The sequence below is a fragment of the Schistocerca gregaria genome, chromosome 5, assembly GCF_023897955.1.
Source record: "Schistocerca gregaria isolate iqSchGreg1 chromosome 5, iqSchGreg1.2, whole genome shotgun sequence".
NCBI lineage: Eukaryota > Metazoa > Arthropoda > Insecta > Orthoptera > Acrididae > Schistocerca > Schistocerca gregaria.
Genome location: NC_064924.1, coordinates 459,760,266 through 459,773,377, shown reverse-complemented (window position 1 = coordinate 459,773,377; position 13,112 = coordinate 459,760,266). Strand labels below are relative to the sequence as shown.

The following is a 13,112-nucleotide window of genomic DNA, read 5'->3' as shown; positions in this document are numbered from 1 at the left end:
GAACACCCAGCTTCTTGTAACCCTATTACATGACCTCCTTCAGTGAGGCCCTGATAATGGCATATTTGTTGCCTTAAAGGCATGACTGACTAAAATCAACTCACCATGTCTAATCTCAAAGGTCACTCATGTTCAAAGTTGTTAAGGTATGTATTGAAAGCAAACCTGATCTGCATCCTCATAAAGGTGCTACTAGAAACCATCTAATGTGACTGGGTAAAACTTGGATATACATAATTTTTAAGATGTAGAAACACACATACCAACTTTTGTTTATTTCACAACTTCTTCATGGTGTTGCGAAATTTCTTTTTCTGTCCATGTACATAAGCCTATCTTCACAATGGGTCTTGCCACTGTAGTCTTGTGATCACAATTACAGTCACAATTCTTTCGTTTGTTAGAAATTTCATTCTAGATTAATTTTCCTTCTTGTTTCATCTAAAAGTCATCGTGTTCTAAAGCTGATAACATTTTACCTGATATTCCAATATATGAGCAGCAACCACTTCTTAGTAAATCACAGCCTCCCACAGCCAAATAAAATGTTGATCTGGATTCAGAATCAAGTAATGTTTTTTGAAGGACAACATTTTCGCTTTTGAGTATTACCTCTACTTAAAAAGCAGCATTAATGTTTGTACATGGTATTCATACATGTATGAGAACTTTCAGCAAACCTGTTTAAATACAACAAGAATTTGTACAATGACAATTTCATGCAATTTCCCCTGTGCTTCAAAAACTGGCAAATTTTTGAAAGAGCAATAGATTGTTCTAATGGGTAGGTCATGGTTTCTCGTGCAGCCCTCGCACTAGCATTGCACAAATCAATTCCCTACACTTCTTTGTGCAACATTGATACTGTATCAAGCACTTCTTCATTCCCAGGAAATCTCTAGCCAGTTCAAATGCGAGTATTGTTTGCCCAGACCTCCCTTCTGAATTCAACATAAATCTGCAAGTGACCTGAACAGCCAAAGCTTCATCTGTGCGGGTAAGACAACCCCTATATAATTTATTGAAGTAAAAATGTTTCCCTCAGTAGCAATAGTTTAATCTGTGAATATAAGATGCCCCTGTATTTTTGGAACAATGAATATGGAAAAAAATCTCTTCTTACAATCAGGTAAATAAGGCTTAGACATTAAGGAAATTTCCGCGCTGCCCTTACCAAAAATTTAAAAACCGAAGTCTTGTAGTTATTTTGGTCTTTTCATTGTTTTAGAAAATGATATTTCTCTTCTCCTCAAACTTGTTCACAGCACATGGAGAATTATCAGAATTCTTCAGCACAAAACTAAATAAGGTTTGCAGATTCACTCCAATTACTGTGATTTGTACTACTTTTTATACATATCATTATAATCACTAGCACCGAGTTCTTTAAAGAAGTACCCTGGTACATAGATATTTACTTAAGCTCAATAGTTTAAGATTGAAGTAACGAAAACCAAAGTGCTTACAAAACGCAATCTAGGTAACATAATGAAAACAAAAAAGTCTCAAACACACTCTTCTAAATTTAATTCTGGCAAACAAAGCGTATCACTATGAACATGACTAAAGCCAATGGTAACAAAAGAGGAAGAAACCATATGAAAACAATGATTAAAAAATAAATCACAATAAAAGTGAAAAAAAAAAGAAGTGGGGACATGTTAACAAGAACACAGAGAATGGTAGAAACTGGAGATACGTGGAAATAAACTATAAAGTACAGACGTTCAGAGTTTCATCATATTTGATAATGTCACATGTTGATATAAGATGTGGTGGTGGTGGTGGTAGTAGCAACATACAGGAGCTAGTATCTACTGTAGAAATGAGTTCCTTTTTGTGATGCTATGAGCTACTGGTGCTGGGCAATGAATTCTAATCAGTAGCATACATGAAGGTCTTTGCTATTGTACACACCTCAAACTCACAATTATATGCCAATGATTTCACATTTAGATTCAGTCCACTGCAGAAACTGCAATAAAGTATGATGATGATGATGGTTTGGTTTGGTTTGTGGGGCACTCAACTGCGCGGTTATCAGCACCTGTACGAATTCCCAACCTTCGCTCAGCCCGATGTCGCCACTTTGATGAATGATGATGATGAAATGATGAGGACAACTTTAACACCCAGTCATCTTGAGGCAGGTGAAAATCCCTGACCCTGCCAGGAATCGAACCCGGGACCTGTGCTCGGAAAGCGAGAAATCGAGACCACGAGCTGCGGACTGCAATAAAGTGTCGCACCACATCAAAGTATATGCACAGCAATGTGGTTATGTACTACAATTTCTTCAGTGCTTAAATCTTCAGTATCTCGTTTCCTACCTTCCAAACTTCACAAAAGCTCTCCTGGGAACCTTGCAGAACTAGCACTCCTGGAAGAAAGGATATAGCGCAGACATGGCTTAGGAAGGTAGGAGACGAGATACTGGCGGAATTAAAGCTGTGAGGACGGGGCGTGAGTCGTGCTTGGGTAGCTCAGTCGGAAGAGCACTTGCCCGCGAAAGGCAAAGGTCCAGAGTTCGAGTCTCAGTCCGGCACACAGTTTTAATCTGCCAGGAAGTTTCATAAAAAGTAACACTATATGCACTGAAACTGACAACATCAATTTTCTAACAGGTGAGTCTCCTTCAATGAAGCAAGTCTCCCAACTGACAGGCTAAGAGGTGGTCTTGGCAATAGGGCACAAGTGGTGATGAGTGGTGTAGCCTGAATATTGTATGGTATACTATAGTTGAGTCGGCATAAACTGATCCCTGAAAGTTGCAGCGGGATGGGTGCGACAGCATCGCCTGCATATCTCAACCAATAATGTAGTCCGAACTAGTAAACGTCTCTGTGGCAATGCCCCAGTGTTACCATAGCTCTGTAGACGGCTACAGCCATCAGCATTTCCCAGCCAAAACCTGGCAACAGTGCTGCGAGCTGTTAGGGATCATCTTACATTGTTCACCTATGGTAATGATTTTCAGATATTCATAATGGCAGAAATGTGTAATAATACGAAACCAAGAGAATATTCTATCATACAAGGGGAACAGTGGAATATATTGAGACAGTTAACAAGGGCAAGAATTGCCTAACATAGCACAGGATATCTGTTTGTGAACTTGTTACTGTGAGAAGGTAGACTATCTAAAGCAACTGGAAAGTTGAGAAGGCTACTCTTACATTATTAGTTGCAATTTCCAAACACTTATTGGACCTGAATGACAACATTTTATTTTAGAACTTCAGCATATTTTCTTAAACAAAACTAAATTTGATCTTCTCTTTATACACTCCTGGAAATGGAAAAATGAACACATTGACACTGGTGTGTCAGACCCACCATACTTGCACCGGACACTGCGAGAGGGCTGTACAAGCAATGATCACACGCACGGCACAGCGGACACACCAGGAACTGCGGTGTTGGCCGGCGAATGGCGCTAGCTGCGCAGCATTTGTGCACCGCCGCCGTCAGTGTCAGCCAGTTTGCCGTGGCATACGGAGCTCCATCACAGTCTTTAACACTGGTAGCATGCCGCGACAGCGTGGCCGTGAACCGTATGTGCAGTTGACGGACTGAGCGAGGGCGTATAGTGGGCATGCGGGAGGCCGGGTGGACATACCGCCGAACTGCTCAACACGTGGGGCGTGAGGTCTTCACAGTACATAGATGTTGTCGCCAGTGGTCGGCGGAAGGTGCAAGTGCCCGTCGACCTGGGACCGGACCGCAGCGACGCACGGATGCACGCCAAGACAGTAGGATCCTACACAGTGCCGTAGGGGACCGCACCGCCACTTCCCAGCAAATTAGGACACTGTTGCTCCTGGGGTATCGGTGAGGACCATTCGCAACCGTCTCCATGAAGCTGGGCGATGGTCCCACACACCGTTAGGCCGTCTTCCGCTCACGCCCAACATCGTGCTGCCCGCCTCCAGTGGTGTCGCAACAGGCGTGAATGGAGGACGAATGGAGACGTGTCGTCTTCAGCGATGAGAGTCGCTTCTGCCTTGGTGCCAATGATGGTCGTATGCGTGTTTGGCGCCGTGCAGGTGAGCGCCACAATCAGGACTGCATACGACCGAGGCACACAGGGCCAACACCCGGCATCATAGTGTGTGGAGCGATCTCCTACACTGGCCGTACACCTCTGGTGATCGTCGAGGGGACACTGAATAGTGCACGGTACATCCAAACCATCATCGAACCCATCGTTCTACCATTCCTAGACCGGCAAGGGAAATTGCTGTTCCAACAGGATAATGCACGTCCGCATGTATCCCGTTCCACCCAACGTGCTCTAGAAGGTGTAAGTCAACTACCCTGGCCAGCAAGATCTCCGGATCTGTCCCCCATTGAGCATGTTTGGGACTGGATGAAGCGTCGTCTCACGCTGTCTGCATGTCCAGCACGAACGCTGGTCCAACTGAGGCGCCAGGTGGAAATGGCATGGCAAGCCGTTCCACAGGACTACACCCAGCATCTCTACGATCGTCTCCATGGGAGACTTAGCAGCCTGCATTGCTGCGAAAGGTGGATACACACTGTACTAGTGCCGACATTGTGGATGCTCTGTTGCCTGTGTATGTGCCTGTGGTTCTGTCAGTGTGATCATGTGATGTATCTGACCCCAGGAATGTGTCAAAGTTTCCCCTTCCTGGGACAATGAATTCACGGTGTTCTTATTTCAATTTCCAGGAGTGTATATTGCACGGATATGCTGTAAATTCTTGCTGGAGTATATGTGCAGCCTATTAAAAAACATACATTATCCTTCACAACCTTAATTTCAATTCTTTTGTCAACCTACCCGGCTGATTCGCAAGACCTCAAGTCCATTCACGTAACACAAAAGTTACTTCTGAATGACACTTATTATAATATAGCATATTAAGATTTTCACTAACCAGTTTGTCCATCAGACCTAACAGTTAACAACATGCCTAAAAATGTTATATTTCCTACCAAAACAGCTACTTTCGCCCTCACGAGCTATTTATAACAAAGACGTAACTGAAAAATCCCTGCGAAGATTGGTTCTCACTCATCACAATAGGTGCATAATTTGTAAGTTTCCTTTACCTCTAGTTCTCTATTAAGATCCTACCGTTATTTTTGAATGGAACAACCTACCTCTCTAAGAAAAAGCGTGTAGTTAAAGGAGCGACATTACACTGCCAGTTAATCTGCAATCACTTTCAGATTACAATACTGACAAGAACATTAAGCTGTCTTATAGTTTAGTCTACACTAACAATACAAAATGCCCTGTTTTGCTGTTGCAGCGCAGTTCATTCCACAATAACAGCAAAACACTTCAACTAACAAGTAATCTATATTTAGTAAATGGTTATGCCAGTTCCTGGTTCACTGTTTAGTTGCAAATCGCCTATCTTATGGCTTCCGGGGTAACAAAAATCAGATTTCCAATATTTCGCATAATAGACAGAATTTGAAAATTTAAAATGCGACCATAATACATTCATTACGAAGAATAGTCATATGTTACAGGCTTAACACAATTAAAACAAGAATTACAGGTAGAAACAGAGTACAAGTCTTAAGATAGCATAACACACTGCACGCAAATACCCAAATCATATTCATCCAATGTTTAAAAATGAGAGCAATCATTGACTTCAACAAAATTTACACAGAATTTCAAACCTTTGCAGAAATATTTCTTGCTAAAGTCCCCCACAAAATTATGAAAGGAAAGAAGTTTATCACATACTACAGCTAAGGCAAATATTTTAATTTACTACTACTTTACTACTAACTATTCGCAACACGATTTTATAGATAGTGTCTACTATCACTGTACGACACGTAGTTCACAGGATACAACGTCAAACACAGAGGTGTGAAAAACTATCTTTTATTCGAAACAGAATGAACATTACCTAGATTTTCTCCACCCAGTGTTTGATAATAAAGCACTGAAGAGACTATACTGAAATAATCAGCAACCAGTTGCATAAAAGAAATGTAATTTTTTAACCGGTTTTGGGCATTTAGTGCCATTCTCCAGAAGATCCAGTCACAAATTTCAGCCCCATGACGCACTTCACACTGTTTTTGTTGACAACAAAAAAGCGTGAAGTGCATCAAGGAGGTGGAAATCGTGACACCAAGTGCTCTTTACAAACTTAAATTTCATTTTTGAAACTGGTTGCTGATTACTTCGATATATACAAACAGTCACTGAAATACTACACTCACAGACTTCTAACACACTTAATCATCATTTCAACGTTTTCTAAACTCACTCTCACTTACATGCTTAACACCAAATATTCGAACACATGAACACATTTGTAAGTCAGAAGTTGAAAGCTGTTTTATACACAGAAGTTTGATTCTTCAAAGAATTGGGTGTTTACTGGCGCAAAGCATGTGCAGTTTGGAAGGCAACAAGAAACGTAGGAATGCAGAGAAAGAAAGGACAAGCACAATGTAATGAAGGGAAAAGCTCTGGGTTGTAGGGTGGAAGAGAAGCCACTATGCAAAATCAAACAAAGAAAAATCCAGGTTGGAATAATAACAATAAGAATGTTCAATAAAGTCCTATCGGTCCGCAAGCTGCTCCACTTCGAATAAAGTGCTCGAGCTTTCAATGACTGTCAACCAGGAGACATTTTAACCCTTCTAAAACCGACCATGCCCACTGTTGGTGTGATTGTGAAGTGGAAATGTGAAGGAACAACCTAGCCTAATCTGAGACCAGGTAGACCTCATGCATGGGTGGGCAGAGAACATGAAATGTTGAGGAGGGTGGTTGTAAGAAGTCACATGAAGTCATCTTAAGTAATCACTCCTGAGTTGCCAAATGCTACTAGCAGTCCAGTACCCTAACATGATAACCATGCATTGGGAGTAAAAAAAGAATGGGGTATAACTGTCTAGCAGTTGCTCCTCGTAAGCAACATATTTCTGTAGTCAACATTAAGCAAAGCCTGAGGTGGCTTGAAAAGCAATACCACTGGACAGTGGTTGACTGGATACAGTGGTGTGATTAATCATATTATACACTGTGGCAGTACAAAGGAAAGGTTTGAGTTTGGCAAATGGTTGTAGAAGGTAACTTTCGATCACGTTTAGAGACAACGGAAGTGAGAAGATGGTCATGTTATGGTATGGGAGATAATTTTTAATGATTAGGGTGCGGTCCCCTTACTGTGCTCACAAAACAGTAAATGCTGAATTATATGATTATGTTTTACAGCATTGTTTACTGTCTACATCAGAACAGTACAGTGACGACGATTGTATTAGCATGACAATACATCCTGCCATGAAGCAGCATCTATGAGGCAATGGTTTGTGGACAATAACATTCCTTGACTGTTCCAGACCATAGCAGCCAAGACCATTATCTTCTCAGATTTTGGCTCTTGAGGAAAAATGTGCAGCCATTTCTCCACAGACGGTCAGACACTTTACTGGATGTGTCCCCAGCAGAGTTCAAGCTGTCATGAAGACAAATGGTGTACACCTCCTGTATCAACATCAGCTAATAGGTGTCCATCCACATAATACTGATCATATAGTGAGTGTATATATTAAGTCTCTGCACACTTGGTGGAATTAAGAGTGTTGTGTAATTCAGTCACAATTAAGTATTCCCTAAGATTTTCACTTTCTGTAATAGTTTAGCTTTAAGTGTTGTCACAGTTTATACCTATAGTGCACCATCCCTCAAGCAACTGTGATTTTAGTGCACTTGTTGCACATTCAAACTATTACATACATTTTAAAAAACTTCCCTCATTTCTCTTAATGATCTGGACACACTTTGATGCACAATGTGTGTCCTGTTCATAATGGCATAGTGTTTGATCAGAAGCTCTCTGCACACAATCTATAGCCCTTTTTGTTGAGTGGGTGTTCTTGCTTGCTGACAGCATACCCAACTCACTGGAGATGGGTGTTTGTGTACTGACTTTTCCATGGTGTTTCTAAAAACAGCAAGGGATAGGGAAGTCTACTCAGGGAGCAAACCATTTGCCTGGTTGTTAGACAATAAGGTGCAGCAGGTTCCCACTAACAATTATTTCACTTCATCAGGTGTCCGTCCCATCAGCAAGTAGCACAACTTGAGGTTGAAGGACTTATTTTTTAACACAGAAGCTCGTACCACCCTCCTGACCCAGGCATTTAAGACAAGACCCCCAGTCCCTTGGCCACACAATATGTCGCATCACAGAGCAGTAGCTTTACTTGTACAGAGCTTATGATTACACAGGGTTGGCAGAAGAAACATGGGTTGTCAATCTCTCACCCTGCCAATGAAACCTGAGATGTCTAAAATATAGACAACAGAGACAAATTTATTTACAATAAATAGTGGTACATTTATTTAATACCGAGTGCCATAGCCTTAATATCTTCTTCAATGTTCGAAAGAATGCCATGCCCACACTATTATTGACTATCTTAGTGTGGAATGCCAAACCCTCACTAAGATGTGCATGTAACATTACATACATGACACTCAAAGTGTTAATAATCATTAACATTATTAATCATTTCAGGTATTTCAGCAATATTTACAAGTGTTATTGCAAAGCAAGGATATCTTGGAAAAGTTAAAAGTGAACACTAAATTAGTTAATACTACAAAGAATGTTAAAAGGGTTCATTACCTGCCATGCTACTCACCTACAGGCCCTGAGCCTGCTATGGGAGTAGGTGAAGATGAAACCATATTCAGACGACCTTGTTCCTTGACAATAGGGTCTGGAAGAAAAAGTCAACACACAATGTATTACCAAACAACTGATTTTGGTCATTAGTATATAACACATTACTGTTTCATATAAAGGTAAATCTGTTATTAACCTGAAGGTTGGTTTGGACATCCCAGATCTTTAGCAAGTAACTATTGTTGGAGGTGGTATGGACCTGCCTTCCTCCAACTTCTGGACTAACTTACTAAGCCAGTTATAAGGAATGATTGTGGTGGTGGCAGTGAGCGGTCAGAAAGAGGAGTGATATGGAGGTGGAGTGTTACAATTCGGGAAGAAAAAATCAGACAGAAATGACAAGAAATGGTGACAGTGTGTGTCAGTGACAGCAGATGGAGACCAGCAGAGGTTTAAGGAAATTGTAAAGACTGAACTGTAGAGAAGTACCTAAGATCTACCACACAAGAGCTGGACCTGTGTATTGAAGACAATGTTATGAGATGCAGCACATTAGTGGCTGGATGTAGGAGCTTGCTGCCACACAGAACGCTGCACATTAATTGCAGCACAGCAGCTTGCCTGCCTCTACATGTAGTTAAAACTGTAGATTGGTTAGGGAATGTCTAATTGGACTGAAGTAGGTGGTGGGTGGAATTATGGGGAAGGCTATGCAGATAGTAATCCAGAGGAATAAATTAGGTGGATTCTTGTTTTTCTTTGGATCAGGGGTGTGTGTACACCAACTACATCATAGCAAAAGAGTAGTAGAAAATAACTCATCAAAATGTTGAGAAAAAGCAGCCCATTAAAACGTAAAACGTATCAACTCCAATTAAATACACAATTCACACACAACTCAACTTTGTGCAATTGGAGAAAACAGTTGTTTAATTTGATATCCCTACTTCAAAGCCGAGGAAAAGCAATGTTTCAGTTGTGTAGCCACGGCTAATGTGTGTGGACACATTGCTGTGGCATTATTAACAGCATATGTGTGGGTGCACAAGTGTCCTTACACAACAAACAATGCCACGACAATGAGTGCGTTCAGAGATTGCTTTGGCATGGCCTCACCTCGTAAAGCAATCTGCTTGATTGGGAGAAACTTGCTTTAGTTTCAGGCAGTATCAAAGAGAAGCCACAGAAGAGAGAAGGAAACTTGAGAGAAAACAGTGGCCTCCACCACCACTAATGCAATTCTGCATTAATCAACCAAATCCACTTGCAAAACGGCAGCTGAACCGCAAGAGCCGCAATCTACATTGCATTAAGAAAGACTTGCAGATGAAAGTTTCGAAACCAATGTTTGTTCAAGAGTGTTATATTCTGATGGATGTGTGATGTACCATAGTTAACACGGGAGGAACATTGTTTTCGAATCTAAGGACAGTCACCATTATGTTAGAAAAAACGTATTTTATGTTATGGTATGAGGGGGCGCTGTGGTCATGACAACTGTTTCAGATCATTTTTATTACTTTTTAAGAGCATATGAATGGAAATTCTTATTTGGACGTCTTTTGAACGTGATGTTTATACAGCAAGGAAATCATGGATTGTGTAGCTACAGCAGAACAAAGCTCCAGTATACTTTGTTACTCAGATGCAGGAGTTCCTTGATGAACAATTTTAAAGCCAATGGATTGTGCACAGTTCAACAACTCCAGCTCCATTTAAATGACCACAGTGAAACCCAGCCTTCACAACTGCCAGACAATTCATTATGAGGAATAATTGAAGTTCAGATATGAACATAGGTACAAGACATACAAAGAGTTGCACAAAATTGTTACAGTTTTTAAGTCTTTTGATGTATAACAAGACATTCTGCAATATGTCTAAGAGATACGCATATATCTGCATTAGGCACAGTGGTGCCCACACAGATCCACTAGATACAGAGGTATTATACGTACATACTCCAATATAAAATATATTGTTTTGATCTAGAACGGGAACCTCTATAGTGTGTTTAAAATTAGTTGCGGCTTTTGATGTTTGGTTGACCGGAGAGGATGTAATGACGTTGCCCAGGTAACAACAATGGCGAGCCGGTTTTCCCTACCATGCTGCCAGCAGTTCAGTTGGTAAAGTGCCCCTGTTGCCACCCCAGGGATAAACAGCACCATGTGGTGTCACGTTTTAGATGCTTCTGTGTTCATCAGCTCTTTGTGAAGTCTTGTTTTTGTCGTACAAGTTTTCCACAATGGTCAGGTGCTGTGAACAAATGTTTCTGTATTGGCATTGCGTTGATAACAACAGCGCAGCATGTCTGAACATGAGATTCACTGTTACAGGCTGCAAAGATACTGAGCTGTGGAAGGGGAATTCCAATCCATGGCTGAGGTCATCAATTTGTGTGCTATGTGCACAGTTATTTTGAACGAGTGCAATGGTGGTCCAATTTTTGAGGTTACAAGAGTGGTGGACAGAATAGCTGCTGCACTTAACATTCACTAATCTACAGTGCTGAGAATTGGCAAGGAGAAGGAAAGAAAGGAAGGAAGACACGAATGAAGAAGAAACACAGAGTCATTAGAAACTCTAGGCAAGGAAAAACATTATGACAGACAAGTAACGAAGATGGATGCATTCCAGCTGGATGAAATTAGCAGACTTGTGTACATTAGTTATCAGTGCAAGAAATATCCTACTTTAAACAAGTACAAGGAGTATCCTACTTTAAACAAACTTCTCTTCAGCCTCAAAGAAGCAGAGCTGGTTCAATGGGAGTAGGTCATCACTTCGAAATTGTTTACACAAGCTTGGCTTCCAGCATGAAAAGTTTCCGTCTTGGACATTTTTCATTGACAAAGAGACATTTGGCATGGAGAGGCCAATATCTGCGAGAAGTGAGGAGCATATCATTTGAAGACATTATGTGGCTGGACAAGATGTAGGTTAGTGTGTGTCACACATTGACAAAGGGATGGACAGATCTCTCAGCACGAGGAACAATGAAAGCACCACTGGACAAGGGTGGCAGAACAATTGTCATCCACACTGGATCTGCTCGTCGCTTCATTTCAACAGTTTGTTGTTCTCTTCCAAGAAGCAAGGTGACTACCATGAGGAAATGAATGTCAAAGTTTCCAAGGAGTGGTTTTCTGATGTTCTGCTGCTGAATATTCCTCCAAATACAACAGTAGTAATGAACCATCCACCATACCACTCTGTTGTGATAGACAAAGCTCAGAAAACGCAGTGGAGGAAAGCAGATATTTTTCTCTGGGTGCAAAGAGATGTTCCCTCGAATAACTTGAACCTGGCATCAAAAAAAGGCCAAGTTAATGGAACATATAGTGCTTTACAAGTCAAAAACTCCACACTATCAGGTCGACTAACTGGTTATCAATAATGGGCATCATGTAATCAGGCTTCCTCCCTATCACACTCATTTAAAACCGACTGAGAACATATGGACCCAGGTGAAAGGTAGTGTGGCAGAAAACAACAAGTAGTTTACACTCAGTGAGGTTGAAACACTGACAAAATAAGCCATTGCAAGTGCTACCCCAGAAGACTGGTCTCGAGTTGTCAGTCATACGAAAGAGGTAGTTGAGGAGACCTGGGTTTGTGGAGGAGTGCTGGAAAAGCAGATTGAAGAGATATTAATTTCAGTCGGCATTAGTACCAGTTAAGAGGAAGAGGACAGTGATGGTTCTTCCCTTGGGATCGCTATACTCACATCATAACTGTGAGCATGTATAAAAGATGACAAATGGTCTTTTCACTATCATTTTTTTACCGTCAAAGAATGTTTGTCTGGAGTCTGCTAATATTCGCTACCTAAGGTAGGAGTGACTTTACTGCTGCCCGCTGATGTGCTCAGCACATGCTTCCCTCTACTCACCCTGTGCGGAACTGTCAAAAGTTGCAACTTATTTTAAACACACTATAGGACACAATGTACAAGGGACATGTGGTTAAATCAACAAACAAGTAGTATTTATTATCAATAATTCATTAAAAAACAAGAAAACATCAGAAACCTACTAGGCAACTGACTGTCAACAGAAATAAACTACACATTATGGGGAAGTTAAGAAATGCACTCTTTCAAAATGTGGCATACAAGATAGCCTTAAACGACATTTCTAAAGGTACTGATAACTTGCACACACATAACCTCACCATAGCTCATGTTAGCCAACTCGCCTGTGGATCTTCCCTGTTGGCACAGTGGCACAACAGTCACAAAAGTTAAAAAACCTTTGAACTTAAAGGACCACCACCACCACCACCACCAGTGTCATTTGCAGTAACACATCATATTCCACTAGTCTTCTTGACTTGCTGATGTTCACATTACTGCATAATTATCAATATTTTAAAGTTGTTTTGATTTCAGAATATGACATTTGGTTTTGTTATTGAATAATACTAAAATGAAGTGGAAATGAAAATTATTGGAGCCTTCAGAGACTCATT

General features: G+C 41.0%; 1 protein-coding gene across 4 annotated transcripts in view; it reads right to left on the bottom strand.

Annotated features, from left to right (window-relative positions):
• LOC126273109 (casein kinase II subunit alpha) overlaps positions 1 to 13,112 on the bottom strand; it is a 59,151-nt gene that overhangs the window by 24,434 nt on the left and 21,605 nt on the right. For all 4 annotated transcript variants that reach the window (XM_049976558.1, XM_049976556.1, XM_049976555.1 and 1 more), the window contains exon 8: positions 8,656 to 8,733. In XM_049976558.1, the coding sequence (XP_049832515.1) occupies positions 8,656 to 8,733 (78 nt within the window). The remainder of the gene's footprint in view (positions 1 to 8,655; positions 8,734 to 13,112) is intronic.